The sequence below is a fragment of the Mirounga angustirostris genome, unplaced genomic scaffold (assembly GCF_029215605.1).
Source record: "Mirounga angustirostris isolate CCGP_5_RB_7025 unplaced genomic scaffold, mMirAng1.0.hap1 SCAF_1, whole genome shotgun sequence".
NCBI classification, from domain to species: domain Eukaryota; kingdom Metazoa; phylum Chordata; class Mammalia; order Carnivora; family Phocidae; genus Mirounga; species Mirounga angustirostris.
The window spans coordinates 4,857,765-4,883,127 of NW_026991709.1; the positions used below are offsets into that span (position 1 = coordinate 4,857,765).

A 25,363-nucleotide genomic window follows, 5' to 3' on the forward strand; every position below is an offset into this window, starting at 1 on the left:
CTTAGAGATAAATATAATAAAAGAGCTTCAAGATGTGTACACTGAATGCCATAAAAACATCTCTGAATCAAGTTAAAGAAAATTTAAGTAAACGGAGAGCTAACTATGTTTGTTGAGTAAAAGATTCAATATTGTTAAGATGTCAATTTTCCCCAAATTGATCTAGAGTTCCAACGCAATCCCAATCAAAAGCCAATAGGCTTTTGTGTAGAAATTTATAAGCTGACTCTAAAATTCTATGGATATGGAAAGAATCTAGAATAGTGAAAATAATTTTGAAAATGAAAAACAAAACTGAAGAAATTATGTTATTGAGCTTCAAGAATTACTGCAAAGCTACATTTATCAAGACACTGTATATAGTAAAAAGACATATAAATAGAAGAGAATGGAGAATCCCGAATTAGATACACACATGTATGGTCACTTGATTTTTGCTAATGGTGCAAAGGAAAATCACTAGAGTAAGACAGTATTTGGAATAAATGGTGCTAGAACAATTGGATATCCACATTAAAAAATTACTTCAATCCAAATTTCACACCATACACAAAAATTAACCCCAAATGGGTATCTCACAGTATATGAAATGAAAAATCTAAAACTATCAAATTTCTAAAAGAAAACATAGAAGAAAATTTCTGTGACCTTGAGTTAGGCAAAAAGATCTAAGATATGACACAAAAAGTATGATCCTAAAATAAAAAACTGGTAAACTGGACTTCATTAAAATTAGGAATTTCTGCTCTTTGATAAACACAGTTAAGAGAAGAAAAAGACAAGCCACAAACTGGGAGAAAATATTTGTAAATCATGTATTCGATGAAGGACTTGTATACAGCATATATAAAGAAATCTCAATAATAAGAAAACAACCAAATGAAAATGACCACAGACTTAGATACTTCATCAAATAAGATATACATATAGCAAATAAACACATAAAAAAAAAGGTGCACTATCATTAGTTATTAGAAAAATGCAAACTAAAACCTCAGTCAGATACCACCGCACCCCTATTAGGATGCCCAAGATTAGAAAGACTGACCATACAAGTGTTGATAAGTATGATGGTGGATCAACTCTCATACACTGATGGGAATCTAACAGGTACAACCCTTTGCTTTCATCCCATTTTCTTTTTGTTTGCATGGTTTCTGAAAAACAAAAAAAAGCCCAATGTAACTCTTATCCTTCTTCCTTTATAGGTAAGGTGTTTTTTCATTTTGGTTTGTTTGCCTCTGGCTTCTTACAAGATTTGCTCCTTGCCTTTGGTCCTTTGTAGTTTGAATATAACATACTTAGGTGTAGATTTTTTTGGTATTTATCTTACTTAGTATCATTAAGCTCCCTGGATCTGTGGTTTGGTGTCAATAATTTTGGAACATTTTCAGCAACACTACTTCAAATATTTCTGTTCCTTTCTCTCTCCCTTCTTCTGGTTCCCTATTACACATTATATCTTTTGTACTTGTCTTACTGTTCTTGGATATTCTGTTCTGTCTTTGTTTTTTCCTTTAGTCTTTTTTTTCCTTTTCTTCCTCTTTCAGTTTGGGAATTTCTATTGACATATCCTCAAGCTCACTGATCCTTTCCTTGGTTGTATCTGGTCTACTGATGAGCCCATCAAAGGTGTTTGCCTTTTCTGTTACAGTCTTTTCAATTTCCACTATTTCCTTTTGATTCTTTCTGAGGGATTTCATCTCCCTGCTTGCATTACTCAGCTGTTCTTGTATTCCGTCCACCTTTTCTATTGGAGCCTCTGGCATATTAATCATTATTGTTTCAAATTCCTGGTCTGCTAACTACAAAATTTCTGCCATATTGGAGGTAAGTTCTGATGCTTGCCCTATCTCTTCAAACTGTGCTGTTTGCCTTTAGTATGCCTTGTTACTTTTGTTGAAAGCCAGACATGGCATGCCAGTTAAAAGGAACAGAGGTAAATAAAATGTACTGTGAATCTTTATGTTCATCTGGCTAGGAGTGCGCTGTGTTATTTCTTTACTGTGGCTACAGGTGTCAACGATTAAAATTTCTCCCCTATGTCTGAGTATCCTACAGACTCTCTTTATTTTTTTATTTTTTATTTTTAAAGATTTTATTTATTTATTTGAGAGAGAGAGAATGAGAGACAGAGAGCATGAGAGGGAGGAGGGTCAGAGGGAGAAGCAGACTCCCTGCCGAGCAGGGAGCCCCATGTGGGACTCGATCCCGGGACTCCAGGATCATGACCTGAGCTGAAGGCAGTCGCTTAACCTACTGAGCCACCCAGGTGCCCCCAGACTCTCTTTAAAATTGGGTTTAGCCTTGTGGTTCTTTTGAGCTGTGACCCCCTGTTATTTTTAAGGAGCTTTATTTATGTGGTGGTAAGATGTGGGGCATGAGGAAATGTTCTACAGTCCTAAGACTGGGTCTCAGTCTTTTGCTGAGCCTGTGCCGCAGGTGGTGCCCTCACAGGTGGACATATTTTTTCTTTTCTTTTTTTTATTTTAAGATTTTATTTATTTATTTGACAGATAGAGAGACAGCGAGAGCGGGAACACAAGCAGGAGAAGGAGAGGGAGAAGTAGGCTTCCTGCCGAGCGGGGAGCCCGATGTGGGGCTCGATCCCAGGACCCCGGGACCATGACCTGAGCCGAAGGCAGACGCTCAACAACTGAGCCACCCAGGTGCCCCGGCCATATTGTTTTTTGACTCCTTAGGTGAGACAGGAAGGTGAGAAGGAGCTGATGCTGGGTATTTCCCTCCCACAGGCCAGTTAGTATCTGGTAAAACAATTTCCCTTGAAGGCGGGGCCATTGTTAAGGAGAACAGAACACTGTGGGCATATTTCAGAATGGCTACTCTCCCTTCCCCCTGACAAAAGCATGAGGGGATTTTTCTTTGATCTTCACTCTGAGAGCCTGGTGGGCTTCCTGGCAGAAAAACTCAGGAAAGTGTAGGGGCTCCTCTAGGAGTTTTAATCTCTCAAAATAGTCCAAACTCAGTCTCGAGCAACTAGTCAATTGCCTCTGAAGGATTCCTGCCTGATGTTGGCTCTAGCTGAGGTGTGATTCTGTGAATCTACCTGTGTGTCCCATTTTCAGGGCATCGGTTTGCCCCGTGACCTCAATTCTCTGGTATGTGTGTGTGTTTTATCTGCAGCATTATTGGGAGTTTATGTGCTGTGATCTAATCTAAGAGTTGTTCTCCCTTCATTGGCAGCTTTCAGACCACTTTTATGTGAGATATATTCGTTCTTTGTGATATCACCATACTTGGGTTGCTTCCTGTTTTTGTTGCTTTTTAAAATTTAAAGATTTTGCTTTCGCTATATGGTTTGTATTTTTTTTTTTTTTTTTGCTTTGTTAAAGCTCATATATTAACTAGGGCATAAGCATATTTAAAAATACCATTCTAGGGCGCCTGGGTGGCTCAGTTGGTTAAGCGACTGCCTTCGGCCCAGGTCATGATCCTGGAGTCCCTGGATCAAGTCCCACATCGGGCTCCCTGCTCGGCAGGGAGTCTGCTTCTGCCTCTGACCCTCCCCCCTCTCATGTGCTCTCTCTCATTCTCTCTCAAATAAATAAATAAATAAAATAAAATAAAATAAAAATACCATTCTAATAAGTGAAAAGATAAAATATGGAGAAGATTTTTACAACACACAAAAAAGCCTAACTAATATAGAAGGAATCTTGTAAATCAGTAAGAAAAGGTCAGTGAGAGAGGTGAAAATGGGCAAGAGATATAAACAGTTTACAGAAAATAAATACAAAGGCTCTTAGCATAAAAGATTCTCAATTCACTCAGCAAAAGCAATGAAAGTAAAAACCTAATCAGAGACTTCAATTTTCATCTCTCAGAATGGCAGAGATCAAAGTGTCTGTCAACGTGCTGTGCTGGACAGACTGTGGGGAAACAATCATTCTTACTGTGCTAATCTGAGTCCTCTGAGGAGCAGATATCAGAACAGGATAAAATGCACAAGAATCTGTATCCAGGGAAATGCCTACAAGAGGAGATGGGGAAGGGGCTTGGTTAAGTGGGGAGAGCTGTCAGACCACAGTACTAGTGTGACCCTAAGCAAAGGAGAGGGGGACAAAGCCTGGCTGGACGTGCTTTAGGCTGCCATGCAGTCTCAGGAGGCTTCAGCAAGGCCACAAGGGCATCTGGAATCCAGGATGGCCCGCAGCAGAGCCTGCATCTTCCAGGAATGGACCTGCTTGGTGTCCCTCTGTGCTCACACAGACTCTCTCCTTCACCAAACTCCCCTTGGGCTCCCCTGAGCTCCTTCTTTAACTAGGCTAACTGACTTTTGGACTTCTGTGTTCACCTCTGCAGTGTCCAGTTTTAGAAGAATTCTGGTAAGTCAGTTTATCCAGATCCCCCTCCCTCTGATAGCTGATCATCCTCCATATCTGATTGGGGACCCCACCCAGATGATGTCTGATCGCCCTGTCTTCAGCAAAACAAAGGAGTCTAGGAGAGTGGAAGGTGCTGTAACACAGAAAGAGGAGCTCCAACTCCAGAGAGGGATACAAGGTTATTCCAGGATGACAGTGGATAGGAATGCCAGGCAACAGCTGCACGGTACCCCGACAGCAAGCCTGCTGACCCGAGTGGGTCAGAAGGCTCCAGAAGCTGAGCCTGATGAATACCTGAGGGGACATTAGATTTATTTTCACTGGAGGAATGCTTAGGGATTAAACTGATGTAAGTACACGGAAAACCAGGCAAGCCAACAGCAAACAAAAATCAACGGTGCACAACCGTCATACACGACATGCTTCAGCCACACAGAACCTTCACTTAGCCATGTTAAAAAAAAAAAGCAAATAAACCTGGAGGCCACCATTTGACTATGTCACCAAACACTCACAGTCACATAACTGAAATGCTGACTCCAACCTTAAAATTAAGCTTTCCCATGTCAGTGTGACTTTTCAGTATGAACAGGTAATTAATGTACGTCTCCCGTAACAAATCACACTAGAAAACAGTGCGCTTATTCCTGCTTCGTACGCGGAGCTGTGACTGCTGAGGTCTGGACTTTCCGACCACTGTTCTCCCAACTGTTCCTCAGTGGATAAAACACTCACATCAAGTAAAGCCCTTTGGATTTTCTTTTGGTGGTCTTAATAATGCAAACGCTGGATCTTGATCAAACTAAAGCGGCACAGTCAGTGTGATAACTGAATCAGGACCACGGTGAGGAAGAAGACAGGAGCGTCAATGACGAGAGATTGCTCACCTACCGAGGGGCCGGTCCACAGATAATGCCTAACACAGGAAAACCAAGAAGTGTGAGCATGAGCCTGCTCCGTGGCGACGGGGAAGGAAGGAAAGAGAGTCGGAGCTGGCTGTCCCCAGGGAGGGCTGGTTGTGCAAAGGAAATGAGCGGCAGAAAACTGCTTATCTTTCTACATAAACATATCTTTTCTTTATAAGATGATGAGATCACCACAACCCAGCACTTTTTACTCCATGAGTTGATTACAACGAAACACAGTGCTAACCCAAGCGAATCACTCTCCTTAGGTCTCTGCTCATGTTCACTCCTCTGTTCCTTTTAACCTGCTGTTATTTGAGTCTCTCCCGCTTTATACCACACTGTTTCTAAAGACCATCTGGAATACTGTTTGAGAGCAGGCAAGCTGCATTTGGATCCCACATGTTCATACAGTGAGCTGCTCCATTAGCTAACCGGGTTCAAGTCGGTCTGCACAGCACATCCACGGACGCCAGTGGCGCTGCCGCTGACTAGCTGTGTGCTGGGGGGCTGGTTACTGAACCTGTCTGTGAATCCGTTTCCTTGTCTGCACGGTGGGGGTGACAAATGGCACACCTCACAGGAATTCACGCGAAGCTGATGTATATGTGCGTTAGTCTGCACTAGGTAAGCATGATGCTCTTGCTCTGAATGGTCAGGGGAAGGCTTTGGGCACCGTGGAGCAGTGGAAACCCCAGGCTCTGCAGTCTGACTTGGAACAACTCCCCTTCTGGCAACGTGATTCTGGATGAGCGTCCCCATCCCGCTGTCCCCGCCCGCCCCCAGGTCTCCCTGCTTCTTTACCATGGGATCCTGCTCAGTTTTCGAGCTGAATCCCCACCTTGTCTCATCCACGGACCTCACTGACAATCCCATTCAAGGGTACACTCACCTCTCAAACTCCACGGCCCCACACAAAATTACCATTTGGCATTCACCACAGATGCTGGAAAATCTGTTTGCCTTCTCCAGGTGTTACAGTTCTTGGTGGCGAAGGGAATAATGTGACCACCCGGGAGACATATGACAGTGCCCAGAGACATGTGTGGTTGTCACAGCTGGACGGGGTGGCCCGCAGTATCCAGCGGGAGGACGCCGGGATGCTGCTACCCCCACACTGTCCAGCATCCCCCCACGACACAGAGTCACTGGCCCGCAGTGTCAGCGGGGCTGAGGTGGGGGACCCTGAAGTGTGGACGCAAGCTCCTACAGCAGCAGAGCCACGTTTCTTGGAATTACTGGCCCACCGAGTGCCCCACCCAGGGGTGCGTGCAGAGGAATGTCTACCCAGAAACTCCCTGGCTGAGTGAAGTAGGCCTTTGGTAAGCGATGGACCCGCAGAAGGGAGTGTGGTTTCCACTCACCTCCCAGTACGGACCGGGGATGAGCTGGGACCAGGCAAGGAGGGGAAGCTGAGCCCAGCGCAGCTCACGCCCCAGTGTGCCACACACTCCTTGGGAGGACAAGGACGGTGGCAGCGAGGGACGGGCAGCGAGGGCTGAGGGCTACCGTGGTGATCCAGCCGACGAGAAAGGAAGGTGCACCCAGTTTGGGGAAAAGGGGTGCATCACAGGGAAAGACTTCCTCCCCAGTGCTGGGAACAGCCGGCGCTCGGTCTCCTTTGTAGTAATTACTGTATGGCCTAAGCATCCTCAGGCCAGGTGGTACGGATTGAACTATGGTCTCTCAAAATCCGTATGCTGATGTCCTAACACCTAGATCCCTGGAACGTGACCTTATTTGGAGGCAGGGCCTTTAAAGAGGTGACTAAGTGAAAATGAGGTGCTTAGGGTCGGCTCTAATCCCTATGACTGGTGGCCTTTTTAAAGGGGGAATGAGGACACAGACACGTGCAGAGGGAAGACCACGTGAGCACACAGGCAGCCGGCCTGGGACCGACTCTCCCTCACCGCCCTCAGAGGGAAGCAACCCCACCCAACCTTGACCTTGGGTGGCCAGCCTCCAGACCCACCGAGAGAATGAATGTCTGTTGTTTGAGCATCCGGTCTGTGGCGCTTTGGTGTGGCCACCCAAGCAAGTGCAAACACTAGGCCAGGGCAGTCCCAGGTGCCGGGATTTATTTAGGCTATTGTGGGTCAGCCAGTCACACAGACCTGGAACAAGGAGGTGCGGGCTGCCGAGAGAAAGAGCCCCTGCTTTACTCCTCGATGGTGAGACTCATACAATAAAATGGAAGCGACCCTGCGTCTGCTGAATTTTGGTGTTTCTGTGACTTGGAAGGGTCAGGACACACGTTCAAAGCAAAGCACAACATATTTGTTTCTCCTGCAGTCAAAGGAAAGTTCCACGCAGGGACACACCCAGCCTCGGGCGGCAGCTTGTCCTCCCCAGGGAAGGCCTAGGGAGTATGCTCAGTCCCCCTCGAGGCTCCCGGCCTTTGCCCGGGATCAGGGCCATGCCTCTCCCTCCCGAGGGCAGACGTAGTGGCCGGCCCACCCCGGAGAAGGGAAGGAATCGAGTGGGACAGCTATGTTTTCTTCTTCAACATGGGTACTCACAGCTCATCTTCAAAGCAGATTTTGGCATACTTGTCCTTGCCGCCCCCGCTGAGCAAGCGGTAGGCATAGGTGTTCAAGGGGCACGGGGTCCAGTGGTCACATTTCTGCCTTTTAGGGGCTGGGGCTGCAGCAAACAAGAACGGAGGAGTCAGCATCATGCAAGGACTTATCAGAGGAACCCACTGCCCGAGCGTGAACGGCGGGCCTCCTATCCCGGGACTTCACGCTGGCAAGTCCCTACGGGCGGGGAGAAGGGGTCACCAACTTCTCAGCAGCAGCGTCAGAAATCCCCCTAAAGAGACAGTTGATTTCACCTGTTTTGTCTAACAATAACAAACATGCAGAAGGGAGTGGATGTGGAGTGAGCATCACAGTTTCGGAAGGGTCAGCCCCCTGACGTTCTCGGCACACAATGTGTTTTTCATATCACAATTAAAGAGAGCTCCCTTGGGTCTGAGAGTGCTGGCGAGCAAAGAAACAGCCATGTATGGAACATCTATCCAGCTTCTGCATTTATACACCCTGAAACACGCACGCGCGCGCACACACACGCCCAGACCCCACTCTGGCCATGGCGGACCCCTTTCCTTTCACTTGAGCCTGAGGCACTGGGCTCCTCTGTCGGGCGTGCGATGAGCAGGCCAGGGGGAGGGCTCCCCAGCACCCCCACACTACAGGGCTCAGCAACTGGGGACGACTGGGGACCTGCCCGAGGCCACCCCTCCGCCTGCTGGGTGCTTTGTGGCCATCGCCACCGCGTGCGCCTCCCTGCTCACCCCAAGGTACCGGTGGCTGTCACTGACCACGGATCCCCCCATGGGGGGCTCAGTTCAGGTTTGAATCCCAAGTCCCCAGTACAAAGACGCAGGCAGTGCTCTGGCTCGTCCCGTCTCACTGGAGACGTGGGCTGCACTTCTCTGCTGTAGGGCACACGGCTGTGAGGTACAGCTGTCTGAGTGGTGAGGCCTGGAAGGCCCTGCTGGGGGGAGTCGGGGTGCACACAGACACCGTGAAGGCCCGGCGTGCTGCCCTGCTGAGCGGAGGAGGCAGAGCTTCTGGGTAGGCATGGGGAAGCCGGTGTGCACCCAGCCTCGGGGCCCCGGGTAGGGGTAGGGAACACAGAGTTCTCCAGGGAGCACGCACCCCTTCCCACCCTTCACATCACCCCCCTCCTCCTCACCGGCCCCGCCCCCGAGGCTGAGCTCCCGCGCTGTCCTCTTTTCTTTTTCTTGACACTCAGCGCTCCAGTATCCTATAGTTCCCTTGCCCCACAAGGGCAGGGATGGCGGCACCAGCCCCAAGGTGGTGTGCGGTACACCCAGCTGCCCCAGTGTTTGTTGATCGACTAAGTGGATATCTGCCCCTCAGAGGAGAAATCTCCCGACGTCAGAGACTCTGAACCCTGTCCCTGCCCGGAGCCCCATGCAAAAGCCACGAGGGACGGTGAGGCTTCCTGAACACCAAAGGCTGTAGCTCTGGTCCACCTTTGCCAGTTTTTCTTCCTATTAGTCTATTTTTTTAAACAAGAAAGGCCCATGGGATTTTACTTTTCCTAATTTACTGTCTGCAGAAGAAAATTAGAAGTAATAGAAAAGCAAAATGAAGGGAAAAAATCCTACATATCTTCACTCTAAAGAATCTTAACTGTTTTACTCTTTGGCATATTTTCTTCCGGACTTTTCTATGCATACAGAGGGCATCTGCAAGGTTGGCAAACACAGATTAAACATCCTTAAGCAGTACGTTACTTACATAAATTTTCAAGTAATATATTCCCTATGTTTTTTCTCAATCTCCAGATTCCTAAATTTAAAGCAAGGGGTCCAACCATTAACATGAAAAAGTGCTATAAATACAGTATATTCTCAGTGTCTCTGGATTTGGGGCACTACAGTATTTTTAGCTCTTTATTAAAAAAATTTTTTAAAGATTTTATTTATTTATTTGAGAGAGAGAATGAGAGAGAGAAAGCACATGAGAGGGGGGAGGGTCAGAGGGAGAAGCAGACTCCCCGCCGAGCAGGGAGCCCGATGCGGGACTCGATCCCGGGACTCCAGGATCATGACCTGAGCCGAAGGCAGTCGCTCAACCAACTGAGCCACCCAGGCGCCCTTTTAAAAAATTTAATAATAATACCCATTACTTTAAATGTAGAGGTAATTTACCTAAAAACACATTGAACATAATATTTGAAAATGTAACATACTGTTAGATATGTTCTGGGGCGCCTGGGTGGCTCAGTTGGTTGGGCGTCTGCCTTCAGCTCAGGTCATGATCCCAGGGTCCTGGATCGAGCCAGGTATCAGGCTCCCTGCTTGGCAGGGAGCTTGCTTCTCCCTCTCCCTCTACCTGCAGCTCTCCCTGCTTGTGTGCTCTCTCTCTCAAATAAAATCTAAAAAAAAAAAAAGAAAGAAAAAAGTAGATATGTCCTGTTTCCTGACTTGTGGACATCCTGTGTATATAGCCAATCTAGAGCAAATACTTTTCTTTTAAAAGTTGACTTACTTATTATTTGAGAGAAAGAGAGAGAGAGAGAGCACATGTGTGCAAACAGGGGGAGGAGCAGAGGAAGAGGAAGAGAAGCAGACTCTGAGCCTGATGCGGGGCTCCATCCCAGGACCCTGAGATCATGACCTGAGCTGAAATCAAGAGTCGGTCGCTTAAGCGACTGAGCCACCGAGGCACCCCTATTACAGTGGGATGGATCCACATTTATTCTACCTGTTACCTGCATTGCCTTAGCGTAGGTAATGCTATCCCCTTAACAAGCACACAGACTCGCTCACTTCTGGATGGACCCTGCTCTTCCCCAAATGGAACCCACCCTCTGCTCTCAGAGAAGGACATTGTTTGCAGGTCCTTTGGCCATCATCACAGGCTTGTAGGACTGTACTGGCTACGTGAGCCTCTCAACCTAATGATGAAAAGGACCTAAATCTGTCCTGAATGTGCTGGGCATGCTGACAGGTGTGACGTGTTGACTGGCAGAGGTGGATGGTCCCCCACGTACCCAACAGATCTCAAGAGATAAGGCCATGAGGGCACATCGTACTTCCTGACCCCCACAGGATATGGTAATTTAGAGACAGAACCACAGCAGATTAATACCAAAGTGTCGAGGGTAACAGGAAAAGGTATTTTGCTTTGTTTTAAAGCCAGGAGCCAGGACTCTACGTGGGAGAGGGACCTGGGTGAAGCAGGTCAGGAGGAAACATAGGGACTAGTGGGGCAGTGTGGGCTGGGTCCCAACCTGAGCTATTTCCTATTCTCCCTCCTGCTGGTGACCCCTCTGCTCCACCTGGCTGGGGCTCAGAGACAGGAGAAAAGTGACCAGTCCAGCAGAGCAAGCACACTACTGGACAAGACTCAGCCTGCCCATCTCTCCCACCCTTACCCTGGAAATTCTCCCAAAGGCCTGAAGCTGGAGTTTCCCAGTGCCGCCGTCCCTGGGGGGCTCATATGGATAATCTCCCATCACCTCCTCATCCTGTGCGGTCAGCAGCAGTCCAGGCAAAGGCCCTGCTGTCCACATGGCAGCCAGCATCCCTGGGCGCCGGAGTCCATGCTTGCCAGGAGTGCCGAGGGCAGGTCTTCCAAACCTACAGCCCTGCCACTCAGAGGCCCCAGCAAAATGAGGGTGCTGTTCATGTGGGTATGCACAGGTGCATTTTCCACAAGGGAGGCACTTGATTTTCATCCGATTCTCCAAGGACAACGTGGATCTAGTGACCAGGGATGACACGGAGGTGGTATTTTTTCGCAGTGCCTGGGAACAGTTGGGTAGTCTGTGCATTTCAAAAAGGCTCGTTTAACCTTCTACCCATTCCCTAGAAACCCACACTGTCATTATGGGACCAAAGAAAGAAGATCATATTCTTTATTCGGGGTGGGAGTGTGGAGGTGTAGACACATCTTCTCAGAAGACAGAGTCTTTCCAAACCCTGCCTCTTCCCCACCATATTCACTCCCTAATTCCCAGATATTTGTTCCAAAAATATCTGTTAAGTACCAGATACTGTGCTACATCTAGGTCCTCGGTGCATTTTCCTGAAATTTCTTTCCCCAAGATTGAACAGTAAAGCCCACGTGAATATGTAGGAGCTGATGCCCAGCCAGGAGGAACAGCGGGCCTGCTCGTCAGTATCCTGCTTCCCTGTCTCCTGAAGAGCCTGCCTGTTGGTTTAAGTAAGACCCAGGGCCCCGATCGGCCACGTGGCCCCAACATGGCGGGCCTCCTGCTGTGAACTTCAGCCTTAGAAATCATTCTCTTGCTGAGGGAAGCCTTACCTTATTTCTTATCCTCACATTCACTAAAACAAAAATAGGTTCTTAGGCTCCACGTTGAACCCATAGATTCTTAATTTCCTGGAGCGGGGTCCAGGAATCTTTCTGAAATACTTCCTGATTTGGGAACCATGACTGCCCTCACCCCTTTAAATGAGGAAGGTGATTCCAGAAATGTGTTCCTACTGTGTGTGCCAGGCAAACAAGAAGGGTGCTACTGGGGTGTGTTCGGTCACATTTCAGCCATGTCAACGTGCCTCATTATTCTAGATGAGATTAAAGTCCAGTCCGCAGAAATAAAAGCCCAGAAGACACCCAAAGAGTGCTGGTCTCTCTGACAGTCAGTGATAATGATTTCTTGGGTGTCCCGAGGACGGTGAAGTGGGACAGACTGTCAGCGCACCAGTTCCGTCTGGCTGGGTGGTGCCAATGTGGAAGGATGCCGAACCCCACGGGGAGCTGTGTGGGTGCGGTGCTGTGTCTCCTCCCCTGGACCTCTGTCCCCATGTCCCCCCAGAGACAGTGGCCTGGCTGCTTCTGTGCCCTTGCTGCGCGGGCATGGAAACGGGAGCCAGGTAAGGTCGTTAAGGCCCTACCAGCTAGCGTGGTTCTCTGGAGGACGCAGCACCCTGCCAGGGAGGGTTCGTTTTGGAACCAGAAAGAGCCTCAGACATAGAGACACCGGCAATGTCCCTTCCGCATGACACAGGAGGGATCTCGAAGGCAATGACAACTAGTCAGTGGCAGAATTAGAATTAAACATAGTTTTTCTGGCTTTTTCTTGCGACGCAGCCGCTCAGCGGTTGTCAGCTCATTCCATCTTGGCTGAGAATCTAGGAAGGTGGCTCGACAGGGCTGATTCGGTTGGCTCGGTTCCGTCTCACCAGAGCTTCTAAGAAAATGATTCAATGACCTCACATCTGAAGTATACGGGAGAAAATTTCAACAGGGTTCTCCTTCTACTCACTCTCCTGAAACTGACCTTCGAGGCCTGGGGTCACCAGCTGTGTATGGGGGTGTATGTGGCTTCCAACCACTCACTCGTCCACGGATGCACAAATTCTCACTATACAGACACTTATTGACAAAGTACTTGTTGAACACCGCATGCCGTCCTCAGCCCTACAGGGACAGCAGGGAACAGAGTAGCTCTCGTACGGTGAATGCAAGAGATGGAAAGCAAGCTAGGACAGATCATCGCTGACTGTGATACGTGCCATGTGGGGAATAGGCATTGACAGCTTCAGACGTATACAAAAAACTCCCTGCAAATCAACAAGAACAGAACCATCTCACAGAAAATGGGCAAGGCACAAATGCGAGATCTACAGAAGAGGGGGCGGGGCACGGGGACAGAGGCCTGGTGTTCACAGTTGCAGCCTGCCCCGAACAGCCCCCTGCGCCCCACTGAGAGGGCAGCACCTTTTGGCACCAAGATACACATCCATAAAATAGGACAGCTGGTTCTGCGATGAGGTATTCAAACATAAAGATGTCCTGAAATACCTCAGAGGGGTTGGGGAGGACTGGCATGGAAAATGGGGAGATGGGGCAGGAGAAGATAAAACCTGAGCAGCCTTGGCCCATGCCAGTGGGGGGAAGGGTGGAGGGACACTGAGGCCTGTGGGGAGAGAGGGAGCCACGGGGTTCTCTGTCCTTCCAGGCGAGCAAGCCTCTTTCATGAAGGAGCCAGACTGATGTGAAGTCCTCTCATTCAGTATGAGGACTAGGATGACCCAGAGCGGTCGGCACGTGGACTCCAAACAACAGCCAAGGGTCCAGAGAAGGGAGAGAGGGGGCAGGTCTAGAAACCCAGGGAGATTCAGGGGACTCGGAATGAGCTCAGATTTACAACCTCGTAGAGACGGCAGGGCAGGGGTGGGGGGGCAGCAAACAACATGAGGATGGCATGCACCCAGGGGAGCACAGACTCGCGGGGTAAGAATTAACTTCAGAAAACCCAAAGCCAGAAGCGCAGGGCCTCCGAGGCCACACAGGGAGTTGGGTCATTTTAAGGGAATAGTTTAGGGATGCCTGGGTGACTCAGTCAGTGAGGCGTCTGCCTTGGGCGCGGGTCACGATCCCAGGGTCATGGGACCGAGTCCCGCATTGGGTTCCCTGCTCAGTGGGGAGCCTGCTTCTCCCTCTGCCTACTGATCCCCCAGCTTGTGCACACGTGCGCTCTCTCTGGCAAATAAATAAATAAAATCTTTTTTTTAAAAAAAATAAGAGAACAGTTTATGAAGTAGAAAAGCAACCCATGGATTAGGGTGAAAGCCCAAGATGGGGGTGGTACATCAGGGCCAAGCACAGGTGGGCTCAGTCCAAGCGGCCTCAGCCATGGGGGGAGGTGCTCGGTACGTGTCTCTGGTTCCTCAGCCCCTTTCTCTCCATGCCCAACACTGATCTCACACGTCAACATGCTCCTTCCTTTGTTTCACATCGGACCAGACGTGAGGAGTCACTGAGGACGTTTAGAACAAACACTCCCAGGAGGGTGTCAGAGTCACTCTGCTGAGCCAAGAGTAACAGAGGTTCCCATGCTGACGGCAGCAGCTACGCTCATCCTTGAACTCTGCCCAAAGCCAGGGATCACTATTACCCTGGGTACTCCACAGGCACGGAGGAATGCAGTGTCCAAATCATCACCCAGTTCTTTATATTTGTGCAAATTAATTTTCTATAATCTTTTCTGTATTAAAAATATGCCAGCATACTTATTTACAATGAGATTCCACAAAGGGGTATAGATTACTCCTTGAGTGTCCCACCTATTTTCCAATGGAGATTCTAATGAAGATTTTGTGATTTCACTTCATTCCCAAATTAAGTTGTATTCCAAATGCATATTTTTATTTAACACATCTTGGAAATGAAATTCTTTGTTCTCCTAACATCATAATTTGCCTTGGGGTCTCACGGGGGGAGGAGCAGGGGTATCTACCTTGGAAAGGTGTGGGAACTCCTCCTCCCCCTCCCGCTCCTCCACCCTTCCCCTCCTCTTCACTTTCGTGATCATCACCATCATCATCATCAACATCATCAACATAAAATGGCCAGCTGGGGCAGAGCTGAGGCCAGAACCCGCACACCCCGCAGCTGAGCTGTGGTACTCACCCTTGAGGAGGGGCTTCTCGGAGATTCTCCGGATGTTATAAACAGCACTGGTCAGGGACACCTCTGGAATGAGCTCCGCGAGCAGGTACCCGGAATACCAGGCGCATATGGAGGCGAAGAAGAAGAAGGCCATCTTCAAAGTGCCTGGGGACAGACAAGTCGCCACTGTGGATGCCCAGGGGACAGGTACCATCCTAACCCCCACTTCCTGCATCAGCGTCTGCAGGGCACTCTGAGGAGTTCGTCCCGGGAAGTGGCAGGTGGGTAAGGGCCCGCGGTGGCTGTAATGAAGCCACGATGACTTAGCTGGCATTGCTAAGACTACGCATTTGCGGTTATGGCGACAGATAATAGAAACAAGAGATGAATGCTTTCTATGCCAAGTTTTTATATTTGCTATTGGTCTGGGTTTTAGAGTTTCCTCGGATGCTAACATCAGTGATTCATTAGTGGCCTCGTGACCCAACATGCCTGACACAGACCAAAAGTGGCTCCTTCCTTTGTGAGGAGGCTTTTGGAAGTGGACTGCAAAGTCCAGAGGGCAGGGTCTCTTTTGTTTATGCTGAGGGTAGCACCTGGTGCCCTGTGAACATGCAAAGGGTCCCCATGACCCTGGGAAAAGCCACCGAACCTGTCATTATCATCACAGACCAGCTTGCAGAGAAACCCAAGTTTTGCAGAAGCAGCAAATCCTTGGAGGTAATCTTTCGGGTTGATTGGCTCTGGTACCTTCCTCCCAATTTTTTAAGGAAAAGGCATTACCCACTCCTAGGTCACAGGAGGCCTAGGGGACAGCTCCCCATCCCTTCACAGACAACCTGCCACCAGACCTTTCTGATTTTACCCCCTTAAATAGCTCAAAGATCGGAACTCGATTCAGGATCACCAAAAGGGCCACTTGCAAGGCAAGAATGGCTGCAGGCCCAGCACAAGAGGACAACAGGAATTTCTCCATCAGCATTTAAATATGTGTTCACAGGTCCAGTCCTAAGAACTAAGAAAAGGAAGGAAAGGAGGGAGGGAGGGAGGAGAAGAGAAAGGAGAGGGAGGAAAGAGAAGGGAGGGGAGGAGAGGAACCTCACACCTGACCCCACAATGTCCTGTGGTTGCCTCACTCCTGTACCCACTCGGGCCAAGCACCTGGAAATAACCAACCCCTCCTATAGCCTCCAGGCCTCCCCTCCCACTCCATGGCTAAGGGCAGCTGTGCTGGTCAAAGCCTCCCAAGTCCTCGGTGCTTCCAGTGCCCCGTCCCCCGATGACAGGCACCCCTGTGCATGTCCTCCCTGGCTGACACCCACACTCCTGACAGGGCTCCCACTTTGTGGGCACGTTCTGGCCTTCTCTGCTGGCTTTCCCTCCCAGGGCACAGCCTGGGCCTCTCCTCCGGATCCCAGGTTTAGCTCGCCCAGACAATCCTCTAGTTCCTGACAGGGGTGCCCAATTGTCAACTTGTCAGTACCCTGGGATGTCCCAGAGGAAAACCCTTCATTTTTCCTCCACTCCCCAGATTTGCTCCTGGGGGAGCATCTCAGTGGATGGGCCAGACGTGGGGTCAGGATGGGCTGGGGTCAGGTGCCAGATATCTGGGATTCTTCCTTTATTTCACACTTCCCCTCCCAGCCCTGATGGAATCCATCAGCCAGTCTCGTTGGGTTTACCAAAACCATAAATCTCACCTCCATAGACTTTTCTTCATCTCTACTGCCTCCTCCCTGCCAGGCCACCACCATCGTTAACTCTTCCCTCTCGCTGGCAGTGAGTAAAAACTCCACACCCCGCTGTGCTCCAGACAACGTGTGGACTTATCAGAGGACATGTAATAAAGACTGTATCTCAGCTTTGTCCCAGTTCCTGGCACAGAGAGCCTAAAACCCTTGGTATCTCCTATCTGTTAGGAGCGTCTGCTGTTATTCCTAAGAGGCTCCTTTCGACCACATCTGAGTCTAGGCTCAAGAGGTGACAGGGGTGGAGGAGTGTCCTCAGGTCCTTAGATAGCTTTAAGGGACGGGCTGGCCATGTGATTGGAGGGCTGGCAGTCTGACCTCCAGGAGGAAGATGAAAGGGAACCTGAGCTGGCTATGTGACCAATGACATAGTAAGACTCAAGAACTCTGGACTCCCAAAGCTTGAGGCTGGGCACCTTTCTGGTAGTTAACACACAGATGTCAGAGGACAGTGATGCACCGTGACCCCAGGGGGCAGAGGCCCAGAACTCCAAGGCTGGGGCCCTCCTAGTCTTCCACCCAGAAGCCTCCTCATTGGGCTGGTGCTCCAGATCTCTGGACCGTCCACAGGGGATGTGTCCTCCAGTCCATGTGCTTGTGCTTGGGGGTGACTCGTGAGCTCAGGGGGTGGCGCTGATGGAACAGGGTGGGACGCTTAGGTTTCACTGGGACGAGTTGGTTTTTTTCAAGTGTGCACTTCCACATCCAGGATGTTCTGTTTTCCAAACCATGTGGCCCCTAAAGTTGTTAGAAGGTTACGCAGGGGTGGGACAGGGTGGCCACTGAAGTTTGCAGGGCCAAAGGACACCTCAAAGCTGGGAAAACCAGCCACAGGAAACAAAGTGAGAGCCATGGGCGTGGCTGACTCTGTGCCTGCAACTCCTCTCTTTGCTCTGTGCTGGGTCACACCGATCCACTGGAGCCTCGGCCCTGTCCTGCCACGTACCTTTGCCTGAGTCTGTCCCTCTGCTCTCCTCCGTGACCTCCGGCCTTCTCTCTCTCCCTCCACGGCTCCCCCTACCTCGGTGCAGCCTGCCACATACCCTCACGTCAGCCCTTCACATGCCTTGCTGGCATTGCACACCAAGGGTCGTCCCCCTCCAGGATTGTGCCCGCACACCAAGACATGGGTCACAGAGGTTCCAGAAAATTCTGCTGGATGCACGCCGAGTGAGCAGTGTGGAATGACTGCTGGAAACGGAGTCAGCACCCACAGCGTCTGGCTCAAAGGCAGCAGTAGCCCACTGTGTCCTGCGTGTATCAGATCACAGCTGGACCACTTTGTCCAAGTGTCATATTTAAAGAGGACAATTGGCAAACCAGAGACTCTTTGTAGGACCTTCTAGTCACCACGTCTCGTGTGAGGTCTTTGAGCACAGGTGTTTAGCTTGGAGGACACCGAAACAGAACACGATGCTACCTTCCACATGTGTAAAGGGCAGCTACATGGAAGGGAGACAGGATTCCGTCCCCGGCTGAACAAGGACACGTGAACGGAAGTGACAGGGAGGACCACGAGGAATGACTAAATGGCCCAAGTGTCCTTGTAGGCACAACTATAAACTATGGCTGGCCTGCCCTGCAAGGCGGTAAGCTCCCAAACCTGGCCACTTTCCAGCGCTCCCAGGAAGGCTGTAAAGTACCCGTGCTTCAGGTGAGGGGTGAGCCAGTGACGTTCTGGCTGGGGGCAGCTGGTTTCCGGGGCTGGCCGAGAGAAGCCAAGACCTAGAGCCAGAACCACCTCCAGGCGGGAGGGCAGATCGGGCAGCACAGACTGGGACCAGTCCACCACAACAGTCTGGTGGCCCCCGCCAGCAGGGAGCTAGACTGGCAGCCGGTGGGCAGGCCTTACAGTCACGGAAGTATCCAGCTGCCAGGGGAGAGCAGGCCTGGCAGCCTGCACAACGCCCAGCCAGTCTCGGGGCTGGACACCTGCCTGCGTCAGTCCCTGGGATGAGTGCACACCAGGTAGGACCCGGAGCAGTTTGTGAAATAGGCTTAGACCCTGGGCGGCAGAGAAGAACCCCGTGGCCGAGCGGGGCACAGGTGAGGACTCATTTGGGAAAGGTGGGAGCCAGACTTCAGCTAAGATGGCTCCCTGGCCCTGTGTGGGAGGGGGTCCAGCAGCTTCCAAGGGGAGCTAAGGGCAGGGAGGAAGTATGCTGAGTTTAGGAACCTTCTGTGATCCTGTAACCAGGATCTGGTCTTTTCTTGTAAAGTAATTAAGTCATCAGCAGCAGCTGACACACATGTCCTCCTATGGGCTTCCAACCAGCAAGTGTCACATGGGAGGGTTAGAGCAAAGGCCAGTTCCAAGCAGGACAGGGAGTCAGTGAAATTCCTCTTCAGAGACACCCCACTCATCCTGTATGTGTGCCTGCGTGTGTCCTAACCTCATCCCCACCCTCAGATTCTTGGGGTCTCAGGTTGGCCCAGGACCCTTCACTTACACTGGAGAAGGCAGCAGTCCTAAAACCAATTTACACAAAGCCAGGCTACAGGTAAGGGGATCTCAGGGCACCCTCTACCCCTCCAACCTGGGGACCCTGAAGAAGGCAACTCTGAACCCCTAAGAACACACTTTTTCTGGTGGGATCTCCTTCAACATAAAGTATGATGAGGAAGCTGTTTGTCACTAGCAGCCTTGCCAACATGAACCCAAATGCCCTCACCCTGGAGGCAGCCTCACCTGCACCTCTTGCCTCGGGGAGGGGGGAGTGAGAGAGGGCTGAGGGTGGATGAGCCCTACTCATCCTCCTCGGGACTTGGCTGCTTTGTGGCTTCAGGCTCTGCTGGTCTCAGTGTCCACTGTTGTCATTGTCCTGTTGACTGAGGCTTTTTGGCAGAAAGGCTGGGAAATGTCACACCTGAACCCCATAGTAGGTCTGGAAGGTATCCTGCCTGGTAAGTTTCACACACCAACGCCCTACTTTTAGGGAGTTAGGACGACCGCTATCAGGCAGCTGCCCCATAGGTGAAGGGTGGTGGCAGCTTAACTTACTTCATCCATTCCATCTGAACGTCCCTCCTGTGAACTTTCTACCTGGGACACACCCAAGGGCTTGACCAAAGTATCCAGGAAAATGCTGCATCTGAGAATGTTGCCAAATCCTGAGCTCACAAAATCCAAAGTAACATGGTTCTGAGCTTCTGCAGGTGACTCTCTCTTACGCACACACGTCCATATAAATACAGATCTGACATTATGTCAAAGCTTTATGCAAAAGGACTACATGGGCCATGAATGACTCACAAGGGCCATGTGTGAAAAAGGTGCAGGTAGGGGAAAGCAGTCTAAGAATATTCAGCATTTTCCACCAAGTAGCCAGCAAAATGCTGTAAGAATATAGAAATAATGAAAAAAAAAAAATCTTCCAAAATAGCTATCATGAAAGTAATGTCCCAAGGGAGATGTTTTCTCCCCCAAAAAGAGACATATATTTCCACCCATTTATCCTACAATCCACACAAGTTACCGAAAACACTGCTGTTCATAAATAAACAGTTTTTTAGAGAACATGACTATTTCACACAATAAAGAAAAATCTGAAAATCTGTCTTTCCAAACTTTGGGAATGAAGCAGCAAAGGTGGTGTTTAGAACTTTCTGGAGTATGACCACACAGCTGGAAGGGTGTGCCCCAACAAAAGAGGATGGTGTAGTCTACCACCTCCAGACAGACAAGCTGCCCTCCGGGGAGGGGGAGAGGCCACTAAAGAAGCCCAGAGAACTTCCATTTCTGAAGTTCCCATTTTTGTACAAGGTATGCTGCCTTGCTCCGGGAGGAATCCAGATTCCTCAGATTATAGGGAGGAAACAGGAAGCACAAAGGTGGGCAGGTTAACCCGGAACCCCAGAGCGCCCTATAAGGCGAGGCAGGCAGGCAAGTGACCACTGACGGCGGTCGCCGCCAGGAAGGCAGGCTTTGAGAGGGGACATGACTGGTGGAATGACTTTTGTTTCTTCTTCCCTTTTTCCTATTTTTCCCAAGCCTTCTCAAGTAATTTGATGTTTGGAAAACATAAAAACGGCCTTATAAAGAGGTGCTAGCAGAAATTTTTTTTTTTTTTTAGATTTTATTTATTTGAGAGAGGGAGCATGAGAGGGGGGAGGGTCAGAGGGAGAAGCGGGCTCCCTGCTGATCCCGGGACTCCAGGATCATGACCTGAGCCGAAGGCAGTCGCTTAACCAACTGAGCCACGCAGGCGCCCCAGATGCTAGCAGAAATTCTATCAGTGTCAATGGGGCATTCCACATTCATCCGTCCCCACCTCCCACCCACTCACCAACCCCCGACTTAAAAAGGCTGCCTCACTGTCCCTCACTTTTCATAACTTCCTGGGCTGGTCAGTTTGACCTGTGGCTAGTGACCCCCGACTCCTGCCAGAGGGCACCAGGTGGAGCCCACAAGGGCCCCTACCTCTCAGCTGGCAGCCCTTTGCCAGCGGCGCATGAGGTCGGGCGGGGCGGGGGGGGCATCCCGGCAGGCACATGCCCTCCTCCGTGGACGGAGCCCCCTCCGCTTGGAGCTCTGCCTGCACTCACCTGCTACCCACTTTCCAGGCGAAGCATCGGACTCTCGGAGCCGGGAGACGGTGGGGGGCCATCGGCACGGGAAACCCAGCGCACTGGCCCGCGCCCGCGCCGCTCTCCACGTTTCCGATCCCAGGGCTGGGGGGCAGACCCGGCCCCGGCCCCTGCCCCGCCCTCGGGCTCGCGCGGCGGGTGGGGGGCTCCCAGGAAGGGCGAGGGGCGGCTCTCCCCTGCCGGAGTCCCCTCGCCCTCCTCCTGCGGCGGGGATCGCACTCACCCGCAGTCCCCGGGCGCATCTTCCAGGTGCAGCGCTCTGGCGCCCGGCGACGGCAGAGGTGCCCCTCGGAGCGGCCGGCGGCGGGGACCGAGAGCAAAGGGCGAGCCGACGGCGCCGGGCGGAAGTGCGGGCCGGGCGCGTGCAGGCGGGCCAGGTGCCTGCAGATCCGGCAGGTGCGGGCCAGTTGCGCGCGCGGGGCGGCGCCCACGGGCTCCGGGCCCGCATCCCAGGAGGGACGGTCCCTCCGCCCGGCCGCCAGGGGGCCAGGAGTAATGAGCAGGGTTTGTTCCCCACGGAGGACACTGTGTCCCCCTCCTTTTTTCTTTTAAAAAGATTCGGTTTCTTTATTTATTTGCGAGCACAGCAGGGGGAGCGGCGGCGGGAGAGGGAGAAGCAGGCTCCCCGCTGAGCAGGGATTCCTGGGATCCTGACCTGAGCCCAAGGCAGACGCTTAACTGCCTGGGTCACCCAGGAGCCGTGGACACTGTGTCCCTTAAGGGTTGGCAGCCTCAGCCACCAATTTAATGTCTCACAAGGGGAAATGGCTACAAAGATAAGCATGACCTGGGCCTTCTAAATGTCAAAGCCGAGGCCTAGCAGGGTCCAAGCTGGAGGTCAACACTGCAGGCCCAAGGTCATAAGGCTCCTTGCTTCCTCCAGGGCAGTCCTGCTGCCCCTGTGGTTTGCACAGCCCAGCACGGTCCTCCACCTCTTGTTTCCCCCTTCACTTCAGGGCTTGATTTGGGGGAATGGAGCAAGGACAGTGCCCCCAACCCCATGGTCAGGGTCACAGGTCTGCAGGTCCTTTTGTTCACAGGGAGGCCAGGGGTGCCAGGGTGGGAGTCTGGCAGGTGTTTGAAGAAAGCTTCCCGGAAGACACCCAAGCTGCTCTCTATAGACTTACATCCCAGACATCCATCAGGTTTTTATTGCTCTTTGGAATACATGGCAGTCATAGTGGCCTCAGGCTGCCAAGGGCAAGTTAAGGCTCCAAGGGCAGTTGGTCACCTTTGTAGAAAGAGTGTTCCAGGTTGGCAGGATTCTACAGGAGACCCACTCCCACTCCCAGAGTCTGCGCGCGCTCCACAGTTCTGCTCTGTTCCTGTTTCTCCTCTCCTGAAAAGCCCAGAGGCCCCAACCAGTCCCCTCCCCCAGTCCCAGGATAGCCATCACCCCGTGGGCTGTCAGAAGGGGCTTTACCCTGACCCTCCTCCACCATCTTTGCCTCCTAAGGAGCTCCTGTGTGGCCCCATCCAGGGAGCCTGGAGACACATGTCCTGCGGACAGTTTGGCTTTACTCTTCCAGGTCACTCGTCCCCCGACTGTGTCCTAAATCAGGGAGGTCAGAAGACAGGCTCTCCACAGTTCCCAGGACTTGGAGAATGGCACATTTCAGTTCGGACGCCATCTCTGGGCAGCTCTCCAGCAACACTCAGAAGCCACTCTCTGGCTGTTCTGCACAGTTACATTAAGCAAGTGCATCAGTGCATTAAGGTGGAGCTTGGTCTCATTGACCAAGAGTCTCACCTTTGTCTAGCTCACCTGATTTTGGAGATTGAGCTTTTATGTCCTGTTCTGTTTTCATTTTCTTTTTGATTGTGGTAAAAAAAAATGCATAACATAAAATTTACTATCTTTTCCAAATTTAAAAATTTACATTTATAATAATTTACATTTAAGTGCACAGTTCAGGGGTGTTAAGTATATTCACATTGTTGTACAACAGATCTTAAGACCTTTTTGTCTTACAAAACTGAAACTCTGTCCGCATTAATATCAACTCCCCTTCCCCCACCGCCAGCTCTTGGAAACCACCATCCTACTTAGTTTCTATGAATTCAACTACTTTAGAAACTTCACCGAAGGGGTGCCTGGGTGGCTCAGCTGATTAAGCATCTGCCTTCGGCTCAGGTCATGATCCCAGAGTCCTGGGATCCCTGCTCAGCGGGGAGCCTGCTTCTCCCTCTCCCTCTGCTGTTCCCCCTGCTTGTGCTCTCTCTCTCTCAAATAAAGAAAAATAAAGAAAAAAGAAAGAAAAGAACTTCACCCAAGTGGAACATACACTATTTGTCTTTTTATGACTAGCCTATTTCACTGAGAATAAAGTCCTCAGGGTGCATCCATGTTGTAGCATGTGAGAGCATTTCATTCTTTTTTAAGGCTGAATAATATCCCATTATATGTATATTCCACATTTTGTTTATCCATTTATTTGTTGATGAACACTTGGGTTATTTCCACCTCTTGACTACAGTGAATAATGCTGCTATGAATATGGATGTACATCTCTTCGGGACCCTGTTTTCAATTATTTTGGGTACATACCCAGAAATAGAGGTTGCTGGTGGTCTCAGGAATTCAGCTGGATAGGGATCAAACCACTCTGAACACCTACAAACTCAACAGGAGATCAAAGAAAAGAATAGCAACAACTCTCTGAACAGAAAAGCGACCACTTTCTGGAAGGTAGGACGTGCAGAGAAGTGAATCCGAGGCGATATTCGGGAGGATAGATGGCGGGGGAGGGGCCTCCGTCGGCCGCTTCTGGCAAGTGATAGAGCCGCGGAGCACAAAATCGGAACTTGTAGAAGTCGCCTCCGCTCAGAGACCTCGCTCCAGTGGCTAAGCGGGGGGTGGAACCCTCGTGGGACAGTGTGGTCTCAGGACCCTTGGGGTCACAGAAAGACCGGGGGTGCCTGAGTGCGGCAGAGCTCTCAGGTATCGGAGCAGGGAAGCCGGCTGCAGAGGCGGAGCCCAGGTGCGGGCTCTCAGCTCGGGGTGGCCCTAAACCGTGATCCGCGGCCCAGTCGGGCCCCTGCTCCTCCAGCAGGGACCCAACAAGCGGCAGATCCGGGGAGACTCCCCTTCCTCCCCCGGGAGGAGCCGCGCGGGAGGGCACCGCAGGGATCTGCTGGGTTTGGAGACTCCAGACCGGGTCCAGTGCCAGAGATAGAAACGAGTGGTCACAGGCCAGGTGAGCACGGAGTGCGGCCGGAGACCGGGGAGACGGGAGTGACTGACGGCTTTGCTCTGGGGGCTCACTGAGGAGCGGGGCCCCGAGTTCTCGGCTCCTCCGGGGCGGAGATTGGGAGGCTGTCATTTTCACTCTCGGCCTCCAAAGCTGTACAGAAAGCTTGCAGGGAACAAAAGCTCCCAAGAGCAAACCCGAGCAAATGACTTAGCCCAGACCGGCAAGGGCAGGGCAATTCCGCCTCCGGCAAAGACACTTGGGAACCACGGCAACAGGCCCCGCCCCCAGAAGATCAGCGAGAACAGCCAGCCAAGACCAAGTTTACCGATCCATGAGAACGGCAGAACTCCAGCTCCAGGGGAATATTGCACATAGAATCCATAGCTTCTATACCATGATTCCTGAGTCTTTCAAAGTTAATTTTTTTAACTGTCTTTTTTTTTTAATTTTTCTTTTGCCCTTTTTCAACCAACATCTTATCAATCCCTTTTTTAAAAAACATTTTTATTTTTCATTTTTAGAGCCATATTCTATCCCTTCATAGTAGTTACCCTTATTTTTGGCATATATATATAAGTTGTTCTCTCTTTAAAATTTTGAGAGAGTTTCTTCTAACAGATCAAAATATACCCTAAATCTCTAGTGTATGGTTTTTTTCTATGCTCCTGCCTGATCACATTCTCT

The 25,363-nt window shown here is 50.7% G+C and overlaps 1 protein-coding gene across 1 annotated transcript in view; it reads right to left on the reverse strand.

The window, feature by feature from the left end:
• FAM3B (FAM3 metabolism regulating signaling molecule B) overlaps window positions 1-25,363 on the reverse strand; it is a 58,260-nt gene that overhangs the window by 14,566 nt on the left and 18,331 nt on the right. Inside the window, exons 2-3 of the mRNA XM_064574963.1 lie at window positions 15,172-15,315; window positions 7,771-7,894 (exon numbers count right to left, since the gene is read on the reverse strand). Coding sequence (XP_064431033.1) covers window positions 7,771-7,894; window positions 15,172-15,315 — 268 coding nt within the window. The remainder of the gene's footprint in view (window positions 1-7,770; window positions 7,895-15,171; window positions 15,316-25,363) is intronic.